The following is a 21,294-nucleotide window of genomic DNA, read 5'->3' as shown; positions in this document are numbered from 1 at the left end:
ACATTGAAAAAAGAAAAATACTGCCCTGACAGCTGTGCAAGAAGAATTTGGGGAAAGAATCAAGAAAGAAGGCAGGGAAGCCAGTGTAGTTGTCTCAGGAGAGAAGATGGTGAGTTGGAGTAGGATGATATGACTGGAGGGAAGTGGGCAAACCGGAGAAATGTTTTAGAGTTATAATCAAAAGGACACATGAGAACTGAGTTGCACTAGTTCCCAAAATAAGAGTTTTTCAAGTTTTGTGATCCCAATAATTCTTTATTCTATTAAAAATAGTATACTGTCAGGCTCATTTATCAGCAATATAATCAAAGTGCTTTTTGAATTACAGAGCTCATCTCTGAACATTTCCAAGGCATTCAGAGTCACGATTTAGAAAAACAAATCTGTTCTATTTTAGAACACAGAAAATTTATAGTCTGATTTCTAAAGGCACCTAAGAGACTGCTGTGGAATTGCTATAACATACATAATCTACTCTTAAAATGTCAACATGTCTACCATAAGGAATATGCATGCCTTCTGAATTATTTTATCCTACTTAATAAAATAGTCATTTCTTCTCACTTTTTTTGGCAAGGCAGCTTCTTGCACAGTAAAGATTCTACAAATATTTACATTCCAAGTAGCAGAGCTGTTTGAGATGCAATAAAGTTCTGCCAGCACTTCTATTACAAAGCCTTATTTCTTGTTTATAACATGTACATAAAAGGGGGGGGATAAAACTCTACTGTGGATTGAAACTTGGCATACAAAGTTTCAAAGAGAAAGTGCATTTATCCTGCAGCAAATTTTCAAAAGGAATATTCCATCGTGTTTAGGAGACATACTGAGCTGCAATGGGGATAGGGACTAAGGGGCAAAGAATGCTTGGGGGGAGTGGACACAAAAATCATTTCACACACATGATCCAATTCTCAATTCTGAATTTTTTATACAAATTAGATCTGAGACTGAGATCTGTAACCCATCAATCTCAAGCAGTGTTCTATCTTAAAATATTCTGTGGCTGCAGGATGCTAATTACTGCCAAACATCTTTGCAAAAAGGGGTATTATCCAATGCTTATTATCAAGCGTAAGAAAGGAATAGCCCAATAGCACTAAGTGACTAATAAAATTATAGGAGCACCTCAGAGATGCCCATCTTTAGGGAGACAAAGTACCTCCCTAAGATCAGAAGGGTTATTAAAGTTGGACTGGTAATGATTAAATCAGAGATGGCAAGCAAACATGCACAGCATCAATAAATCCTCCTGCCCTCCGCGTATCTCCTAATGCATAAGATAACATTACCTTACTGCTAACAACTTACTAACTGGTGACTGGAAAATAGAGCTTCTCTGTTTGGTGGCATTGCAACAATACACTGAGCTATATATAGATCTGGCGGTTTGAAAGGGGCAATTATATCTATATACTATTTCAGCACAAAACATATTAAGAGTTAATGAGAACTTCAAGTTGGATACTTAAATTATGCAGTAAAAACAAAGCTGGAAAATGTGTACTAAATGGATGAGAAGGAGTTAGAAACTTATAAAAGAGAAAGACATACCTTGCCAGCAGAGCGAAGAGGTTATTATTTTGTAATAACTAGGCATATATGAAATGTGACAGTGATAAAATTGAACATAAATCAGCAACAGAAAGGCCACAGCTTGTTGTCCGCAGCTAATCTTTTGCTGGAGTTGAAATTGCTCAGCACTTTGGTCCTATTAAATGTTTTGTTCCCATTTGAAGGAACACTTGGGCTATCTGGTTGTGTTGTAAAAGATATTTAAAAGTTAGCATTCTCCTGTGGAAATGAACTTAATGCCTTCATGTCTTCAGGCTGACATTAATGACATCCAGACAGCAAGTAGGGCATGGGGCTGAACATTATTGTCTGCTGAGGCAGGCAGTGCCTGAATCTATTCTGCTGCAAATCAATTAGCCACTCAATGCCTCCGATAGCCCATCTTTAGAAAGGAGGCCCATGCATATGTATTCAGTCCCACCACTCATGTAAAAACAAATGTGCAGCAATTGGCTCTATGTTCCTGATGGATATGGATCCTTTCCGGGGTCCTCAAACTACATGTTGACTCTCAACTGATTACAAGCATGCATTCAAACATGAGTAATCCCTGAAGCCCCTAATTTTATAATTTGCAGTCTTCCCATTAAGAAAGCTGAACCTATCAGACATCTTTTATGAACAATGCTTGCGAGAACCTGTCTTATTGCCCTCAGTAATTGGCACATAGTAGGCATTTTGCAAGCACTGTTCAAACGAATATGGATATTAACCCCTGACAACTTCGTCGCTAGTACCTTGACCCACAAAGGGTTAAAACCACAAACTCAGATGCCAGGTTACAGCAGCCAAAGTCCTGTTACTGTTAGTAAACAGAGCTAACAAGGCAAAAGTAACACATTTGACTTCAATATTGAGACATAATAGCTGTTTCAAAAGCAATTACTTCTCCTTTCAATCTCAGAAGGGCTCTGATTCATTGTTCTGATTAATTCCTGTTTTTAATCTATTTACAGATCAGAATTCTTTTTCAGCTGGTGTGATATTCATCTCTGTGGGGGTAGACAGAGACCACAGCACTCACAGTCTTCCTACTTTTTTTCCCCCAGTTATTCTTGCTTAATCATCTTTAAATTATTTCTGCATTTAGCTAGTCACCACATGAGCCGGGGTTTCTGACCTCCCTCCTGCACAAGACACATCTCCTGTCTGTTGCTTTCTCTAGCTGTGTTTCCCCACATCTTGGTTTGAGATGGACAGATTTAGCCACCCCTTTCCCAGAGCTCTATCTGTGTCCCTCCCTTAGGCTCAGAACGGAGATTTGCTCTCCTTCCCATAGCGGGCACCGTTTGTTATTAAATCATTCCTCTGGGCGCATCTCTGTGTTGAAAATCAATAAACAAATGCGATACAGGGAAGGATACAGGGAAGGATAGGACTGGCGGGCCGTGGAGCTTTGCACAAGCAGAGCCCAGAAGCTGTTCACATCAAGCAAACCAAAAAAAAAAAATCCCCCAAGGTGTTATGACTTGGACTGCCCGGTTAGCACTTCCTAGTTTTCTGATCTCAATATTCTGATACCTGCTTGGTGAGCTTCGCAGGGCTCCTCAGAGAACTGAGAAGCATCCAAAGACCAGTGGCCAATCTCAATTACACTGGATCACTGCCCATCAGAAAAAACCTGGCAAATGAACGCAACGGAGGATTCCGTCCAAGACTGCAGATTTGAAAGTGGAAACTGAATGCAGCTGGAAAACTTGATTGCTAAATAGAAGCATCCTCCACCCTGGCTTGCTCAGAGCTGGAAGCCAGAAGGAGGGTTCTGGCAAAAAAAAAAAAAAAGGTTTCCCATTTTCACTCTCTGCACCATGAACCTGGGGTTCTTCCTCTGCACCCTCATGGTTAGCAACTTTTCCTCCCAACTTTCACTGGCCAAAACCGCTCCATAAAGGGTAAGCCAGGGGAACCCACCTCGCTTTTCGCCAAGTTCCTGCCAGGGATGCGGCGTCTTCCTATCTGGAAATCAATCCTCCCCCGAGAAAAGGCAAAATAACCCCTCTAAAGCAAAGCAGCCAGGAGAGGCAGCTTTTATTCTCGACCCTTGAGGTGTATTTCTCCGCAAACAAACTTTGGGGCTGAGGAGCCATGAAGCCAGTGAGGAAAGTTTACCCCAGCTGATGGCTCATTCCAGTACCTGGACCGGCGCGAGGAGCCGGGCATGTCAGAACCTACCTGGTCCCTGCAGCTAGCTGACCAGGCGCTAGCCCCGCCAACTTGCCAGCCACCGACAGCCCGGGCCCGCCGGGCAGCAGTGCGCGCCCGCGCGAGCCGCCGCCGCAGTGTCCCGGTCCGCGCTGTTCCCAGCCGAGCCCTCGGCGCCCGCCCGACAGCCGCCGCCACCGCGCGCCAGGCTGCTGTGGCTGCTGCCGGCGCCGAGCAAGCGCTGCCTGCGCCTCCGCCTTTCCGCGCGGGCGCGGGAAGGAGGGGAGACGCGCGGGCGGGAGGGGCGGGGAGCGCTGCGGAACAGCCAACGAGGTCCCGCGCCTCGCGCCGCCGGCTCTCCCCGCTGCGCCCCGCTGGACCCCGCGTCGCCCTGCGCTCGGGCCGCGTGCGCCCGCGTGCGTTCGCCCTCCGCAGGGCCCTGGGCGAGGCGCCGGAGGGGGGAGGTGGTCAACGTGTCACCACTGGGTGGCCTCGTGCGCGCACAGTTGGGCTCCAGGGAGCACGGGGTTAAAGGTAGGGGGTTCCTGCTGCTTCGCTCCTACAAGTGCACAAAGATGGACAATTTTAATATTGAAGTCAGTAGTACACCAAGGGTTCTCTTTGTACCAGGTAGTAGACTGCGCGGTTGAAGTGAATTAGTTATTTATTGCTTGTCCCCAGAGCACCCCTGGATCTATTATTACTCCCTGCTTTAGTGATGAGGAAATAATTTGACTAAGGCTTCATTGAGTCAGTTATGAGAATAATTCCCTCCTTGGGGGTGGGGGGCGGTGTCTTTTTACAAGGACCCTGTGAGGTAGATCTTATCACCTTTATTTTCTTAAATAACAGACAGTGTTTGGAGAATCTGGCCTTGAATGAAAGCCTGCTGAAGTCCTAAACCCGTGCTTTGAACAGCTAGACTAGACTGACTTCCCTACCTGTGCAACGGTTGTTCAGTGTAGCTTTACTTCTAATTGAAAAACTGTAGGAAACAGCCTACCATGATTAGGAGAATAGCTAGTTAAAACATAGTGGTGGCATAGGATGTAAAATATAATACAGCAACTACAGAGACGGAAGTACATATACCGATATTGGCATGAAATGACCTTCAAGAGGTATTACTAGGAGAAAAAGGGTTCAGGAAAAGTATTTTCAGTTTTTTGCTCATAATACATGTGTGCATGCATATTTATGCCTTCACCATTTCTGGAAGGATGTCCCAAGATACTGATAACAACAGTCCTTGTGAGTAAAACGGAAACTGGGACTGAATTTTATAATTATTTGACATTATTTTTAAAGTGTAGCATAAATTTGCCTTCCTTTATAGTAAAAAAAAAAAAAAAAAAACCTCTCTTTTTAAAAAAATTACACTTAAAAGGGCCCTGTCTCCTCTCCTGTCCTTTCCTCTCTCTGATCCCTCCCGTCAGAGGAACACAACCTCGAGTCAAGAGCAGTGACCTGGGCCAAAAAGACCTGAGAGGGGGGTTAAGGAAAATGGCTGCTCGACTGTTCTTTCTTATTTTTGCTTATTTCTCCCAGAAATATGTGTTTCTGTTTAGTCCCCTACAACTCAGAAAGGGATTCAGGCTTTTGGAAAACTCCTTCAGGAGGTATACAAGACAACAGGTAGAACCCAGGTCAGTAAGATGCAGGGCACCGCTCCCTCCAGTGAAGCCCACACGCAGGGCTCCAGTCCTGCCTGCTGGCAGAAAGAAACTGCTTCAAAGTGAGACGGTGTACCCCAGAACTATTTGGGCAGCTATGCCTCCTTTCCCCTTGAGCACACAGCAGGGTCCTGGGATATACTGGGTAACTTTGATCGTGCCCACTTTAACCCTGTCTCTCACTTTGTCAGGAAAACTATTCTTCCCTGTCAAAGAAATGGCTGAATGAAAAAAGAAGAAGAAGAAGAAGATGAAATTATTTATGTTTCAAAAGAGGGGAGGCAAGCATAGATAGAGCTCACTGCTATAAATAAAAATAATGTGCTTTTCCCCATCAGAATTAAATTGCAGTAAATTTGGGCTCCTTAAGGTCTCCCTACTTAGCAAAAGAAAAAAATAGAACAGGTACCCAACGGTGGTTTATGGTCGCTTCAGTTGTTATTGGTTACTGTAAATAATCTTTTTGCTTGCAATCTGGGAACATGTTGGCAAGCCCCCTGAGTGTGACAGCATGTTTTATTGGGTAGAACTGGTGTATTCTGGAAGGAACTGAGGAAACTTTCCATGCAAATTATGTTCATGCCTTCACCTAGCAGGTGCAATTACTGCCAGGCCCACATCCATCACAGGAGTGCCTCTTCTCTTAATATTTGCAAGTTGATGTCTCACAATGCATTTTCCTTCGCATACATACATAAACATAGACCCTGTCTAATGGGAAGGGAAAGAGCATTTTTATCAAGGAGGGGAAGCTGGCCCCAGGCAGCAAAAGGACGGGAAAAAGACAGAAGTTGCTTTAAATGAGAGGGAGAGAAATCCAAACCTGAACCCTCCACTGCTGTCTCCAAATAATTAGTCATTTCCAAACTCAGATTACATTGCCTGTGCTGGCGAAAGCTGATTAGCGCTGGAAAGAAATTTAGTGGAATTTCGAATCTATGGTTGTAGCAGAGAGGGGGACACCCTAAATTTGCAGGAGTAATGATGAGCATTTTGTGTGAGCCAGTTTCATAATCAGAAGAGGTAAGAGGTGTGTAAATATATGTATATAAAGAGATATGCATCATTTTATTTCCTCCCTTTGCTCAAAATGTAAAGCATAATGTGAGTCAACTGAAAACCTGATATTTACCAAAAGTTGATACACAAGAGCAGGTTTAAATAAAATTTCCATCCAATTTCTGGGCCGGAAGCCCAGGAAATTTAAAAAAAAAAATTAAAGGCACATGTGGGTCTTCTCACTGTGAATGCCGGATGGAGTTTTTATTGAATTTGGCCTCAACTGATTGTAGCATTATAAGCAATTCTGCAGTTAATTTTCAGCAGCCATTTAGATGGCAAACCCCCCTCTTTTTTAGGGGATTATAACTAAGAATAATAACTTCCTTTTTATATGGCACCTTTTATATCAAAGCACTTTAAAGTGTGAGATCATCTTCTCATTATTAAGATACCCCATCTGTGTTGGAATATAGAAGCTATTTCATGCCACTGACACTGTATAACATTTATTTGTTTGCCTATTTATTGCGAAGCAGAAGGAAATGAAGAAAAATACCTACTAAACCCACAGACTGACATTCTGAGGGAAAAGTGTAAATCGGAATGTAGCCAAGTTACTAAGTTAAACATATGCGTGCTAAGTCACTTCTGTTGTGTCTGACTTTTTGCGAGCCTCTGGGCTGTAGCCCACCAGGCTCCTCTTTCCATGGGATTCTCTGGGCAAGAATACTGAAGTGGATTGCCATTTTCTTCTCCAGGGGATCTTCCCTACCCAGAGATCCAATCTGCATCTCCTGAGGCTCCTGCATTGTAGGCGAATTCTTTAACTCTGAACCACCTGGAAAGCCCCATGTTAAACATACCCATTTCTGTAAAAAGAGGTGAGGAGTCTTCTAGTTTCTATAGGTGGAAAGATAAGTCCTATGAACTTTCCCATGATACTGTCCCCAAGTAAAAAGCTAGCTGTAGAGATTGTATTATTGAGTATACAGAATTGTCATCTCTAAGGCTGAGGTGGACGGTTCTAGGAAATTCCTTGCGTCAGACTAAAGAGTTTTCAGCATTCCAAATGAGAGTAAAAACTAGTCACAATAACTGCGTAACGCAAGCAAACATTCTTCCATGAAACTTTCACCTTAAATGTCTTATTCAAGCAATTTCTCCACTTTTATGGTAAGAGTCAAACTGGAGGATTCTGGAAACATGAATGCATATAAAAACGCTTATCAATGTATCTGAAACTTAGCTTCTGTTTGGTTAAGATAACTAATTCATTTGTCTATGATGCTGGGAAAGATTGAGGGCCTAGAGGAGAAGGAGGTGGCAGAGGATGAGATGGCTGGTTAGCATCACTGACTCAATGGACATGAGTTTGAGCAAACTCTGGGAGATAGTGAAGGACAAGGAAGCCTGGTATGCTGCAGTCTGTGGAGTCACAAAGAGTCAGACACGACTTAGGAACTGAACAACAACAACTCACTTTTCTCCTCCCGAAGGTGATTGCCAAAATTTCTGTAATAGCTTTGCTGTCATTCTGTTTACTTCACAGAATAGCCCTATGTGACTTTTTTTACATGTTTTTTTGTTGCCAGAATCCCTTGATAGAATGTAAGATGCACAAAAGCAGGGTCTTTTTTTGTTTGTGTACTGTGGCATTCACTGCTCCCAGTACATATCTGACCTACACATGATACGTGTACCATAAATGTTTAATGACTGAAAGAATTTCCAGTGTGCCAGGTATTCATTGCTTATACCCAGTACCTTGCAACTCTTAAAACAGCCCCAGGAGGTAACTGTTGTTTTAACATCTTTTTACAGATGAAGGCACTAAGACAGAAAAATGAATTCATATATTTGGAAGCTCTCTGTCTGAAGATTATACAAGCTGAAAGTAGCAAGGTTTGGCCTTGAATTGAGGGGGTCTGGTGCTAGACTGTCCTTTCTGTATATTCCTGTGAGTTTTAGTGGACTTTGCTACCCATTCTAGTCCAGCACTTGTAAAACTTGAATGTGCCTACAACTGGAAATATGGATAAAACACAGGTTCTCATTTAGCACATCTGGAGTAAGACCTGAGACTCTGCATTTCTACCAAATTCTCAGATGATGCTTGTGCTGCTGGTCCAGAAACCATACTTTGAACAACTATGTTTTCATGTTAACACACCATCCAATTGGCACATCTCAAACCTTAGGGATGGAAATTAATGGAAGTTAAAAAACAATATTGGAATTCCTTAAATAGGTATGAAATCACAGAGTTCTACTGAGAATTATTTCATCTAGGTTAACAGTGACTAGTCCAAAGTAAAATTTTAAAGAATATTAATTTCCTATACGGAAGAAGTTGCTCAGTCATGTCTGACTCTTTGCAACCCCATGGACTGTCCATGGAATTCTCCAGGCCAGAATACTGGAGTGGGTAGTCTTTCCCTTCTCCAGGGGATCTTCCCAACCCAGGGATCGAACCCAAGTCTCCCACATTGCAGGCAGATTCTTTACCAGCTGAGGCACAAGGGAAGCCCAAGAACACTGGAGTGGGTAGCCTATCCCTTTTCCAGGGGATCTTCCCGACCCACGAATATCGAACCAGGGTCTCCTGCATTGCAGGCGGATTCTTTACCAACTGAGCTATCTACAGAAGAAGAAACTGAGGCACAGAAAGATTATGTAACTTTTCCCAGTTCGCTGGTGGCAGAGCTAAAATGGCAACCACCTGTCCTGTTTTTTATCAGAAAGCCCTGACTCCTCTTTATCAGTTTTTTTAAAAGTAGATTGCATGGAAATTTGAAACAGCACAGACTGACAAGGTTAAGAGAGTTGGTAAAGAGAGTGTGCACAAATGTAGTTAGCGATTGCACTTTGGTAGAGATGAGGTTGTTGCACCCTAAGGAAGAAATGAGGCCATTTGAAGTTCAGAGCTCTTGAATTGATAACCTATTACATAGCATGATAAAGACTACTGCATATAAAAGCCCTTCCCCCTAATGTATGTGACTATACACAAATAGTATAAGTTTCCTACTTAGTAACTCTATTTATAGGGTTTTTTGCCCCTATATTAATGGGCATAAATTTAAATATTTAAATATGATCATGTTTCAAAAGAGGTTTTGTACATATGTCCCTTCATTGAAAATATGGGCTTTTGCACAAAGTAACTTGCCTTTCATTAATTTACCTCATCCTTTTTTTTTTTTTTTTAACTATGAGCTTCAATAAATATTTTATCACTGTATCTATCTAAAATGTTTTCCCCAAGACTGCCAACATTTCTTGGATAAAATGAAGATTTTTTTTCACATGCTGAAATATAGAAAAACATCCTTTTTATATTTTAATTCTGTTCATACTGTTATTATGATGCAAATTTTTGACAATAATAAGTATTTGATGTTAAAAATGGGCTTCTTCTCTATATGTATCTTTGAAATATTTTATACATCTAAAAAGCTTAGCTAATGTGGTAAGACAAAGGGTGTTTTTTTAAACTTATGGTGAAATAAAGTTCTTTACAGAGAATTTGAGAATGAAAAACAAACACTCTTTTAATGAATAGAGGATGACAAGTATTAATTGAAAAAGTATCTTGGATGCGGAATAAAGAATGAAAGCAAAAGTTGTTTTAGTCAGCTCTGTGTCCTAAAGCAAATTACCACAGACTGGCTGGCTTAAAGCATAGGCATTTATTTCTCACTGTTCTGGAGGCTAGAAATGCAAGATGAAGATACCAGCATGCTGGGTTCTAGAAAGCCCTCCTACTGGTTTGTAGATGATGACTTATTGCTGTATCTTCACCTGACACACAAAGAGAAAGAGTTCTCTGTTCTCTTCTTCAGTTCAGTTCAGTCGCTCAGTCGTGTCCGACTCTTTGCAACCCCATGAATCGCAGCACGCCAGGCCTCCCTGTCTATCACCAACTCCCAGCGTTCACTCAGACTCATGTCCATCGAGTCAGTGATGCCATCCAGCCATCTCATCCTCTGTCGTCCCCTTCTCCTCCTGCCCCCAATCCCTCCCAGCATCAGAGTCTTTTCCAATGAGTCAACTCTTCGCATGAGGTGGCCAATGTACTGGACTTTGAGCTTTAGCATCATTCCTTCCAAAGAAATCCCAGGCCTGATCTCCTTCAGAGTGGACTGGTTGGATCTCCTTGCAGTCCAAGGGACTCTCGAGTCTTCTTCAACACCACAGTTCAAAAGCATCAATTCTTCGGGGCTCAGCCTTCTTCACAGTCCAATTCTCACATCCATACATGACCACAGGAAACACTATAGCCTTGACTAGACGGACCTTTGTTGGCAAAGTAATGTCTCTGCTTTTGAATATGCTATCTAGGTTGGTCATAACTTTCCTCCCAAGGAGTAAGCGTCTTTTAATTTCATGGCTGCAGTCACCATCTGCAGTGATTTTGGAGCCCAAAAAAATGAAGTCTGACACTGTTTCCCCATCTATTTCCCATGAAGTGATGGGACCAGATGCCATGATCTTCATTTTCTGAATGTTGAGCTTTAAGCCAACTTTTTTACTCTCCTCTTTCACTTTCAAGAGGCTTTTGAGTTCCTCTTCACTTTCTGCCATAAGGGTGGTGTCATCTGCATATCTGAGGTGATTGATATTCCTCCCAGCAATCTTGATTCCAGCTTGTGTTTCTTCCAGTCCAGCGTTTCTCATGATATACTCTGCAAATCCCATTCATGAGGGTTGCACCCTAATGACCTAAGTACTTTCCAAAAGCTCTACCTCTTAATGTCAAATTTTTAATGTAACAGGCAGTTACTTCACCAGTAAATGTGAGTTTATTCAAGAATAGAGGAATTGCAATTCGGAATACCTAGACATGGAGGATAACAGACAAATCTGGAGAACAAGGAAGAAGAAGTTGGTTTAATGGGGAAATGTCAGGGGAGGGGGTGGTAATAAATGGTCCTTTGGGAGAAGCTGGGAGTACAAAGTATGGAGGCTTTACATGGGCTGAGCTGCTACCTTCTGATTGGCTGGGCTGTCTTAGGGTGGAGTTCACTTTTCTCCTCCCTGTTAGATAGTAAAGTAGGCAAGCCTTTCTCCGTGAGATGCCTGCATATGTCTTTTTCTATTTGTAGGAAATGACCATGTATGGCAGACATGAGAGCTCCCCCCACAAACCTGCACAGACTCCAAATTTAGCTGAGGTTTCTTTCATTCATTTCACAGTATCATTACATTGCTGCTGCTGCTGCTAAGTTGTGTCCGACTCTGTGCGACCCCATAGACGACAGCCCACCAGGCTCCCCCGTCCCTGGGTTTCTCCAGTCAAGAACACTGGAATGGGTTGCCATTTCCTTCTCCAATCATCACATTGGGGGTTATGATTTCAGCAAATGAATTTTGGGAGGACACATTCATTGCGTCACAATGACATGAAGTAAGTTGAGGTAAATACTATGCTAGATATAGAAACCATTGTATAGAAGAGAGAGAAAGAAGAACAAGTTTGTGTTGCTTCATTTGCTATCCTCAGATCCTAATAAGCCTACACAGTAATATGGTGAATAATATTTTGACAACATTTATAGCCGTCTGTATGAATTGAGTCTTTTAGGCTCTGAAAAAGGAAATATAAGAAATTGTTTTACATTTCAGCCAGTTTACCCCATTGGAATGCTTTTTTCTTTATGAACTTAATGTAACACGAAAATGAGTAGTGTTAGTTGCTCAGTCTTCTCTGACTCTTTGCAACCCCATGGACTGGAGCCCACCAGGCTAAAAATAGCACAAAGTAATTATCATAATTCCTGAACATCTAATCATAGCCACTTGATCTATAAATAATTAAAAAAAGATCCATTTCCACTATTTGCTAATAATTGGGCAGTGTCTTGGGGGAGGAGTAACTTCCACACCTAGTCACAACTGACCAAAATTCAAGGAGACCTTCTCTTCCTCCAGACAGTGGAGTAAAAGCAGCTGATTCCTAAGGTTCTAATAACCATTTTTGGACCTCTCACAGGGTCTAACACACAGAAAACATTAAAATGTTCATTGAATGAATGTGGATCAAGTGGCAAATTTCTAAAATTCCTTTTGATTATGTGCCATTTATTCTGATCCCCTACTTTTGATTTTTTTTTTCATTATTGTCAATGTGGTTAAAGGGAAAGATTTTTCTTATTGAAATACACACACTTCATTATGCTAAATATCCTTTCAAGAAACTGATAACTAGAATCCTTCAATACTTCTGAGACTTTTGCCTCACATTAGATTCACATGGGAGACTTAAGCAATCTGAGTGCTTAGTTTCACCTCTTACGCTGAGCTTGATATTTCTAGGGTACAATACCCAGGTATATCAGTATTGTATTAACAGACCGTGCAATTCAACTATGCAGGTAAGTTTGAGAAGCACTGTGGGTTGACATGTGTCCCCTCAAAAAAGATATTGAAGTCCTAACCCCAGGTACCTGTGAATATGCCTTTTTTGGAAATAGGATTTTTGCAGATGGAATTAGTTAAATTAATGCAAGATTTTAAGGATTAAGGTGAGCATTAATGCAATGACTGGTGTACTTTTACAGTCAAGGGAATTTGGACATACAGAGAGAAGAGAATACCCTGAAAAGACCCAGGGACAAATAGGAACAGAAGGAAGACAGCCATGAAAAGGTGGAAGTTGAAACTGGCTTTGTACAGCTATAAGCAAAAACACATCAAGGAATTCCAGGAAGCATGAGAAACAAGAGAACAGCCATGGAACATCTGCTCCCTCTGAGCCACCTTGAAGAAACCCACCCTGCTGATACTTTGATTTTGGACAGCTGGATTCCTGAACTGTGAGGGAGTTAATTTCTATTGTTTTAAGCTACTGAGTAATTTGTCACTGCAACTCTAGTGAATGTATGCAGCACTTCTTAGTTGGTCCAAGAACAAAGCTGGCTTGCAGCTAGTGGATTCCTCCTTTTACTTAGTCATCTAGCTGAATTGGTGGGTGGGTTCTAAATCAATAGCTATTTTCACTGACTATGCTAGAGCAAATGTTCTTCCTCCTTCCATTCCTCTCTCTGCCCTACCTCAGTCATTAAGCCAGGCAGAAAAATTTAAAGCACTTATTTGCATGAAACATTTGTTTGAGTCATTGTTTTGGGGCTTAGACTTTGCCACTTGTTAGCCCAAGCTTTTGTTTGCTTACATTCTTTCCATGGATCCGTAAAATACTGAGTCACGTTACTCCAGTATTTTCTCTTTTGGCCAAGTTCAATTGAAGCAAGAGTCAGTTAATATAATTGAAACATTTTAACGTTTGAAAACAATGAAAAAGAAATAGCTTTCTTTTTCTTGAATTTTTTAGCCAAGGCAATAGGTCCCCAAATATATGTACCCATAAAACAATCTCTTCCAATTGTTTTTTCAGTACTTATGAAATATGCCTACGTTACAAATTATTTTAAATATGAGATTCAAAGTGACTTTAGGTGACTCTTAATCATTTTCAAACTATTATCACAGTTACCACAATCACTGGGAAAACAAGTGTAGGCATAATTTGAGCATGGGTGCAAACAACCTAGTAATCAAAACCCGAGAAAGCAACTCTCTTCCCAGTCATTCATTTTAGGTGATAAAACAAGTAACTGTAAATATGACTCTGTAGTTAATGAGGATATTCTGGTTATAGCATGAATGTGTGTGAAACTTCAGAGCAGACTCAGGAGTTTATAATCCCCAGTATGACCATTGTGTATCTGACACCTTAACTGAGACAGGAGAAAAGGGGCAGGGCATAAGAGAATGGCCTGGCCATAGGAGGTGCCAAAAACTGGTTAGAATCAAATAGGTCCAAGATGGCAGAAGATTATGCTTCCAGTGGACCTTGAACCTCATTATACACTCATTGTAATACATTAGCATCTAAATGACACAGCCACCAGTGAGTGCCATGACTGTCCTAAAGCCAACCACAAGAAGTCAAAAAGTGAGTGGTGGCCCAATCATGGAAATCCTTACCCATTCCCCCAAATAATTGGAATAATCCACCTACTTAGGAGCCTATGAAATTATCCAGCCCATAAAAACTAATCACGTCATATTTCAGGGCTCCCTTGCATTTTGAAATGGCCCACACTCTATCTGTGGAATGTGTTTCTCTGTCAATAAATCCTCTTATTACCTATCACTTCTTCTCTGTATTCTTTCTCAATGAAGCAAGAACTTTAAATTCACCAGAAAAACAACTAACAAAAATTAGAACCATAAATGCAGGTGAACAATTACAAAAGCATCAGGAGAGTTATCAAGTGAGTTTTTTTTGACATTTGTTAGTGAGTCTTATGTATAGAAGTACCACTAGTGGCGAGAGAGCTTCTGACTTCTGTTATCAAAGATTGCTAGTTTCTAGAAATAAGCATTCCTGATATTTTGGCTAGTCCTATTTTGACCACTAGGTATATTTCTCTGGGGCTGTTCCTGGCTTTTATATCCTCAGGATCCTTAGCAGGGAAAGCAGGCATAAAGAAAGGAAGGTGGAGAATTACAATAATACTACCTAGATGATTGGAGAGGAAAGATCTCTCCCGCTATGGAGAGCTGGTATATTTTATATGCAGCTAATGGTTGACAACATAATTTGTGGCATAATTTTAGTGTGAAATGAAAATGTGGGACCCCTTGTTCAAAACACAGGAAAAAAATGTCTATAAATACAGCTTTTCCCTTTCTTTCAGAGTTAATCTCTCTTAAGTTGTCATGTTCTTTATTTGCTGTTTAATGTCATTCTAAGAAGAATTAAAAATATTAATTTTTTGCATGAATTTTACCGTGAATATTTATGTTGTGCACTACCAGTTTTAAATGCAGAAAGGCACATTTAACTCATATGTGGTATCACCAAAATTACACAATTTATATTTTGTAGTTTCTACATGCATATGTATTTTGTTCTTCCCAGAACAATGGAAATACTGGACAAAGCTAACTCAGCTGTTGTTATTTTATCTGATATGTATACATTCTACCAATACTCTCTATTTTGTGTTTAGTGATGAATGAGGAAGCATTGAAAGGAAAAGGAAGTGTAGGTTGCTTTATCTTTAACTTTCACATTTGTGAAAATTGGCTAGTACAGGAAATGATAGCAAATAAGAAAGAATATAATAGTGTTCTTTGGTTGTTAGTATTCTTCAGAATGCCATTGCTCTTTCTGCACTGGAAACAAAATTCTGATTCCAATGGAAAATGTGCCCTCTCAGGGCTATCGGAGAAGGAAGTGGCACCCTACTCCAGTACTCCTGCCTGGAAAATCCCATGGATGGAGGAGCTTGGTAGGCTGAAGTCCAGGAGGTCGCTGAGGGTTGGACACGACTGAGCAAATTCACTTTCACTTTTCACTTTCATGCATTGGAGAAGGAAATGGCACCCCACTCCAGTACTCCTGCCTGGAGAATCCCAGGAACAGGGGACCCTGGTGGGCTGCCATCTATGGGGTCACACAGAGTCGGACATGACTGAAGTGACTTAGCAGCAGCAGCAGCAGGGCTGTCAGCACCTTGCTTACTCAGTTGCAGATGTAACCAGCTTTTTCCTTTGATTCTTGTTGAATGCCCAGGCTTAGTGAGTGCAGTGGAAATCTGTGCTTATGGGCTTGCAAGAACACTTGTATGGCACACCAAAGACTGTCAGAAACCAAGACTACATGTATCTCCTCTGCTTAAGCACATACTCTGTTGTCTGATGGATTTCATTTACAGAACACAAGTTCAAAGATAAATTTATTAAGAATTTCAGGGCAGCTGCAATATAGCATTAAACCAAGAGCTGGACAACTGCATGGGTCAAGCCACCATGAAGCCCCCTGGGAAAAGCTGGTGTAAGCCTATAATTATAGTTTTCAATTTTAACTCTGCCCTTCCACTAGCATGCAATGTCCTGGATTATATGTAGGTTTCAGGGTGATAGCTAAGACATTCAATCTAATAGATTACTTGAGATATATAAAAAATAGTGCCTTCATTTTTTAGCCCTTATAGCCACATTTTGACTCACTAAAAGTCTATTATTGTATAAAATAGGTAAGAACTGTGTCCCTGAATATGTATCACCCCACTCCCTCCTTTCCTTCCTTTCTTTCTTTTTTCCTTTCTTCTTTTTTCTTTATTTTTCCTGTGTCCTTTCTTTGATTCATATTGAAAGTTTTCTCTCAAGAACTACCCACAGTTTGTGTTGTTGACCTGAAAAAGCTATCTAACAAGCCTCAGGCAATACTATTTACTTGAAATCAACCTTAAATATTCATTGGAAGGACTGATGATGAAGCTGAAGTTCCAATACTTTGGTCTCCTGATGCCAACAGCTGATTCATTGGAAAAGACCCTGATTCTGAGAAAGATTGAGGGCAGGAGGAGAAGGGGGCGACAGAGGATGAGATCGTTGAATGGCATCACTGACTCAATGGACATGAGTTTGAGCAAACTCCCAGAGACAGTGAAGGACAGGGAAGCCTGGTGTGCTGTAGTCCATGGGGTCACAAAGAATGGAACATGGCTTAGCAACTGGACAACAACAGGAGGACAATATAATTCCACAAGCAGTCATACTGTCCCTCTTCTGCATGCATTCATGTGCATTTTGTTCTTGTCTTAAATTAGTGAAGTCATTGATTTTGTTGTCTTTCTTAGGGAGCAACTTTTACCCTGCATGTTTAGATGGTGATGATAGGGTTCTTAGATATGTGGCCTTGTGATTTGGATAGAGCTTTTGAGGGTAAATCTGCCTTTTCCGCACTATTCAGCTCTTTTTGCCACCGCTCCTTTTTTAGAGAGTTCTTGCATTGAAAATTTACATCATTAACTTTAAGCAGGAAATGGAAGAATCCCAAAACTGACATAGGTTTCACAAAAGCAGCGTGGGGTCTACATACACTCCTCCAAGTTTTCATAATCCCAAGTGCTGCTTCTGCTGGAAACATTCCAACTCTGCCCTGTATCTGTACACTGCCCTGCTAACCAAGAGTGCAAATCTCATAAACCTTACTCTTAATAAGGCTACCAGGTTCAGAGCCAATCAAAAAAGGAACAGCCTTTATAAATATTCACACCTCACCAGAGACTGAGCTATAAAAATTAAGGAATAGTCATAGGGAATCTCATCACTGACTGAGACCCATCAATGCAAAAAACAAAACCCTATTTCCAAAAACAAAGGAAACACGTCTATAAAATACAAGCTAAGAGTAGTATTATGAGAACAATTATTTCAATTTAGAGATGTCTCTGTTATCGTCCATGCATCATTTATTTTCTCCCGCCCAGATTAAAAATAGATTTTTAGATATAAATATCTGTTTTTAACATCACCCTTATGGCAGAAAGTGAAGAACTAAAGAGCCTATTAATGAAACTGAAACAGGAGAGTGAAAAAGTTGGCTTAAAACTCAGCATTCAGAAAACTAAGATCATGGCATCCAGTCCCATCACTTTATGGCAAATAAATGGGGAAACAGTGGCAGACTTTATTTTGGGGGGCTCCAAAATCACTGCAGATGGTGATGGCAGCCATGAAATTAAAAAACTAAGCTTATTCCTTGGAAGAAACGTTATGACCAACCTAGACAGCACATTAAAAGGCAGAGACATTACTTTGCCAACAAAGGTCCATCTAGTCAAAGCTATGGTTTTTCCAGTAGTCATGTATGGATGTGAGAGTTGGACTGTGAAGAAAGCTGAGCGCTGAAGAATTGATGCTTTTGAACTGTGGTGTTGAAGAAGACTTTTGAGAGTCCCTTGGATTGCAAGGAGATCCAACCAGTCCATCCTTAAGAAAATCAGTCTTGAATATTCTTTGGAAGGACTGATGTTGAAGCTGAAACTCCAATACTTTGGCCACCTGATGTGAGGAACTGACTTATTTGAAAAGACCCTGTTGCTAGGAAAGATTGAAGGCGGGAGAAGAAGGGGACAACAAAGGATCAGATGGTTGGATGGCATCACTGACTCAATGGACATGGGCTTGGGTAAACTCCAGGAGTTAGTGATGGACAGGGAGGCTTGGCCTGCTGCAGTCCATGGACTCGCAAAGAGTTGGACACGACTGAACGACTGAACAGAACTGAACTGCTATGTTTTTAAAGACCTATGTTTCCCAATATACCATTTCCCCCCTCCTACTTAGATAACTGTGTGTTCCTGTGCCACAGACAGCAATAAGATACATGCATTTTCTCTGTGTAGCACATCTGTTGGCTTGCAGGACTCATGGGAAAGTAGTAGGTGATTTTTCGATGGTTTCTGGCTTGTTGTAAACATTTCATCCTGAAAACTGGAAAACCATTTGGTTCAACTACCCTCAATTTGAGAATAAAATATTTGGGTTTAAAACATAAAGCCGATAGAGGCATATGGGCTACAATGAGTCAGGAAGTATTCTGGACATTAAATCTAGGAAAGTGGAGGAAAATGTGTCTCTCCTTCCTTATTTCTCCCTTTACTGCTTGTTAAATAGAATTGTCATAGCCTCCAACCTCCTACATCTGTTGCGATGTTTTGTAGATTATGTATTTGGAAAGCACTGTTGTTTTTCTGAATCTGTCCTTCATGTGATCAGCTCTCTGTTCTGAAACCTGTACAATTATAAATGATTTCATAGGTATGTGCTATGAACAGGACACTTCTGGTTGTATGATGTACTTACCTTCTCACACCCTGCATGCATCTGTATGATTAAACTCTAAGAAAGACCAGAGCACTCTGAGTATTTTAATGTATACATGAAATAAGTCCACAGAGACTTTCTTCATTTATTCTTTTAACACTCTTGTGATCCACGGATCTCTCTGTGTTTGTTTCTCTTTTTTTTTTTTTTTTTTTGAAGTAAATTATAGTTGACTTTCTGTCCATGGAATTCTCCAGGCAAGAATACTGGAGGGGATAGCCACTCCCTTCTCCAGGGGTTCTTCCTGACCCAGGGGTCAAACTCAGTTCTCCTGCATTGCAGGCAGATTCTTTTTTTTTTTTTTTTAATTGGAGGTTAATTACTTTACAGCATTGTAGTGGTTTTTGCCATACACTGACATGAATCAGCCACATGTGTCCCTCTCCTGAACCCTCCTCCCTCCTCCCTCCCCATCTCATCCCTCTGGGTTGTCCTAGTGCACCGGCTTTGGGTGCCCTGTTTCATGCATTGAATTTGGACTGGTGATCTGTTTCACATATGGTAACATACATGTTTCAATGCTATTCTCTCAAGTCATCCCACCCTTGCCTTCTCACACAGAGTCCAGAAGCCTGCTCTTTATATCTGTGTCTCTTTTGCTGCCTTGCATGTAGGGTCATTGTTACCATCTTTCTAAATTCCATATGTGTGTATTAATATACTATATTGGTGTTTTTCTTTCTGACTTACTTCACTCTGTATAAAAGGCTCCAGTTTCATCCACCTCATTAGAACTGATTCAAATGTGTTCTTTTTAATAGCTGAGTAATATTCCATTGTGTATATGTACCACAACTTTCTTATCCATTCATCTGCCTGTGAACATCTGGGTTGCTTCCATGTCCTGGCTGTTGTAAACAGTGTTGCCATGAACATTGGGGTACATGTGTCTCTTTCAATTCTAGTTTCCTCGGTGTGTATGCCCAGCAGTGGGATTGCTGGGTTGTATAGCAGATCCATTTTCAGTTTTTTAAGGAATCTTCACACTGCTCTCCATAGTGGCTATACTAGTGTGCATTCCCACCAACAGTGTAAGAGGGTTCCCTTTTCTCCACACCCTCTCCAGCATTTATTTTTTGTAGACTTTTGGATAGCAGCCATTCTGACTGGCGTGAGATGGTACCTCATTGTGGTTTTGATTTGCATTTCTCTGATAATGAGTGATGTTGAGCATTTTTTCATGTGTTTGTTAGCCATCTGTATGTCTTCTTCAGAGAAATGTCTGTTTAGTTCTTTGGCCCATTTTTTGATTGGGTCATTTATTTTTCTGGTATTAAGCTTCATGAGCTGTTTGTATATTTTTGAGATTAATTCTTTGTCAGTTGCTTCATTTGCTATTATTATTTCCCACTCTGAAGTCTGTCTTTTCACCTTGCTTATAGTTTCCTTCGCTGTGCAAAAGCTTTAAAGTTTAATTCGGTCCCATTTGTTTATTTTTGCTTTTATTTCCATAACTCTGAGACGTGGGTCATAGAGGATCTTGCTGTGATTTATGTCAGAGAATGTTTTGCCTATGTAGGAGTTTTATAGTTTCTGGTCTTACATTTAGATCTTTAATCCATTTTGAGTTTATTTTTGTTTATGGTGTTCTAGTTTCAATTATTTACAAGTGGTTGACCAGTTTTCCCAGCACCACTTGTTAAAGAGAATGTCTTTTCTCCATTGTATATCTTTGCCTCCTTTGTTAAAGATAAGTTATCCATAGGTACATGGATTTATCTCTGGGCTTTCTATTTTGTTCCATTGATCTAAATTTCTGTCTTTGTGCCAGTACCATACTGTCTTGATGACTGTAGATTTGTAGTATAGTCCGAAGTCAGGCAGGTTGATTCCTCCAGTTCCATTCTTCTTTCTCAAGATTGCTTTGGCTATTTGAGGTTTTTTTGTATTTCCATACAAATTGTGAACTTATTTGTTCTAGTTCTATGAAAAATTCCATTGGTAGACTGATAGAGATTGCATTGAATCTATAGATTGCTTTGGATAGTATACTCATTTTCACTATATTGATTCTTCTGATCAATGAACATGGTATATTTCTCCATCTATTTATATCATCTTTGATTTCTTTCATCAGTATTTTATAGTTTTCTATATATACATCTTTTGTTTCTTTAGGTAGATTTATTCCTAAGTATTTTATTCTTTTCGTTGCAGTGGTGAATGGGATTCTTTCCTTAATTTCTCTTTCTGTTTTGTCATTGTTAGTGTATGGGAA

General features: G+C 40.6%; 2 protein-coding genes across 4 annotated transcripts in view; one reads left to right on the top strand and one right to left on the bottom strand.

Annotated features, from left to right (window-relative positions):
* The window catches only part of CNTN3 (contactin 3), a 400,496-nt gene extending 396,525 nt beyond the window's left edge, over positions 1 to 3,971 (bottom strand). For 2 of the 3 annotated variants that reach the window (XM_061396391.1, XM_061396393.1), the window contains exon 1: positions 3,748 to 3,971. The gene's annotated coding sequence lies outside the window, so the exon portion shown is untranslated. The remainder of the gene's footprint in view (positions 1 to 3,747) is intronic. The other variant, XM_061396392.1, reaches the window with a different exon arrangement.
* On the top strand, positions 2,200 to 6,693 carry LOC133235662 (uncharacterized). Its single transcript, XM_061397359.1, has 3 exons — positions 2,200 to 2,327; positions 3,797 to 4,347; positions 5,582 to 6,693. Exons 1-3 carry the CDS (start codon positions 2,200 to 2,202, stop codon positions 5,617 to 5,619), a joined length of 717 nt encoding a protein of 238 aa, XP_061253343.1. The 3' UTR covers positions 5,620 to 6,693.
* Positions 6,694 to 21,294: the final 14,601 nt, after the last annotated feature.

The sequence above is a fragment of the Bos javanicus genome, chromosome 22 (genome assembly GCF_032452875.1).
Source record: "Bos javanicus breed banteng chromosome 22, ARS-OSU_banteng_1.0, whole genome shotgun sequence".
NCBI classification, from domain to species: domain Eukaryota; kingdom Metazoa; phylum Chordata; class Mammalia; order Artiodactyla; family Bovidae; genus Bos; species Bos javanicus.
The sequence above is the reverse complement of the archived record's forward strand: the minus strand, read 5'-3'. Positions and strand labels throughout refer to the sequence as shown.

What these genes read in the sequence shown, in the direction of transcription:
- LOC133235662 (XM_061397359.1), top strand. Translation starts at nt 2,200, where the DNA reads ATGCTTGCGAGAACCTGTCTTATTGCCCTCAGTAATTGGCACATAGTA. An exon ending in AGTACCTTGACCCACAAAGG is followed by an intron (nt 2,328 to 3,796) that starts GTTAAAACCACA and finishes CCAACTTGCCAG; the next exon opens with CCACCGACAGCCCGGGCCCG. An exon ending in AAGGGTTCTCTTTGTACCAG is followed by an intron (nt 4,348 to 5,581) that starts GTAGTAGACTGC and finishes TCACTTTGTCAG; the next exon opens with GAAAACTATTCTTCCCTGTC.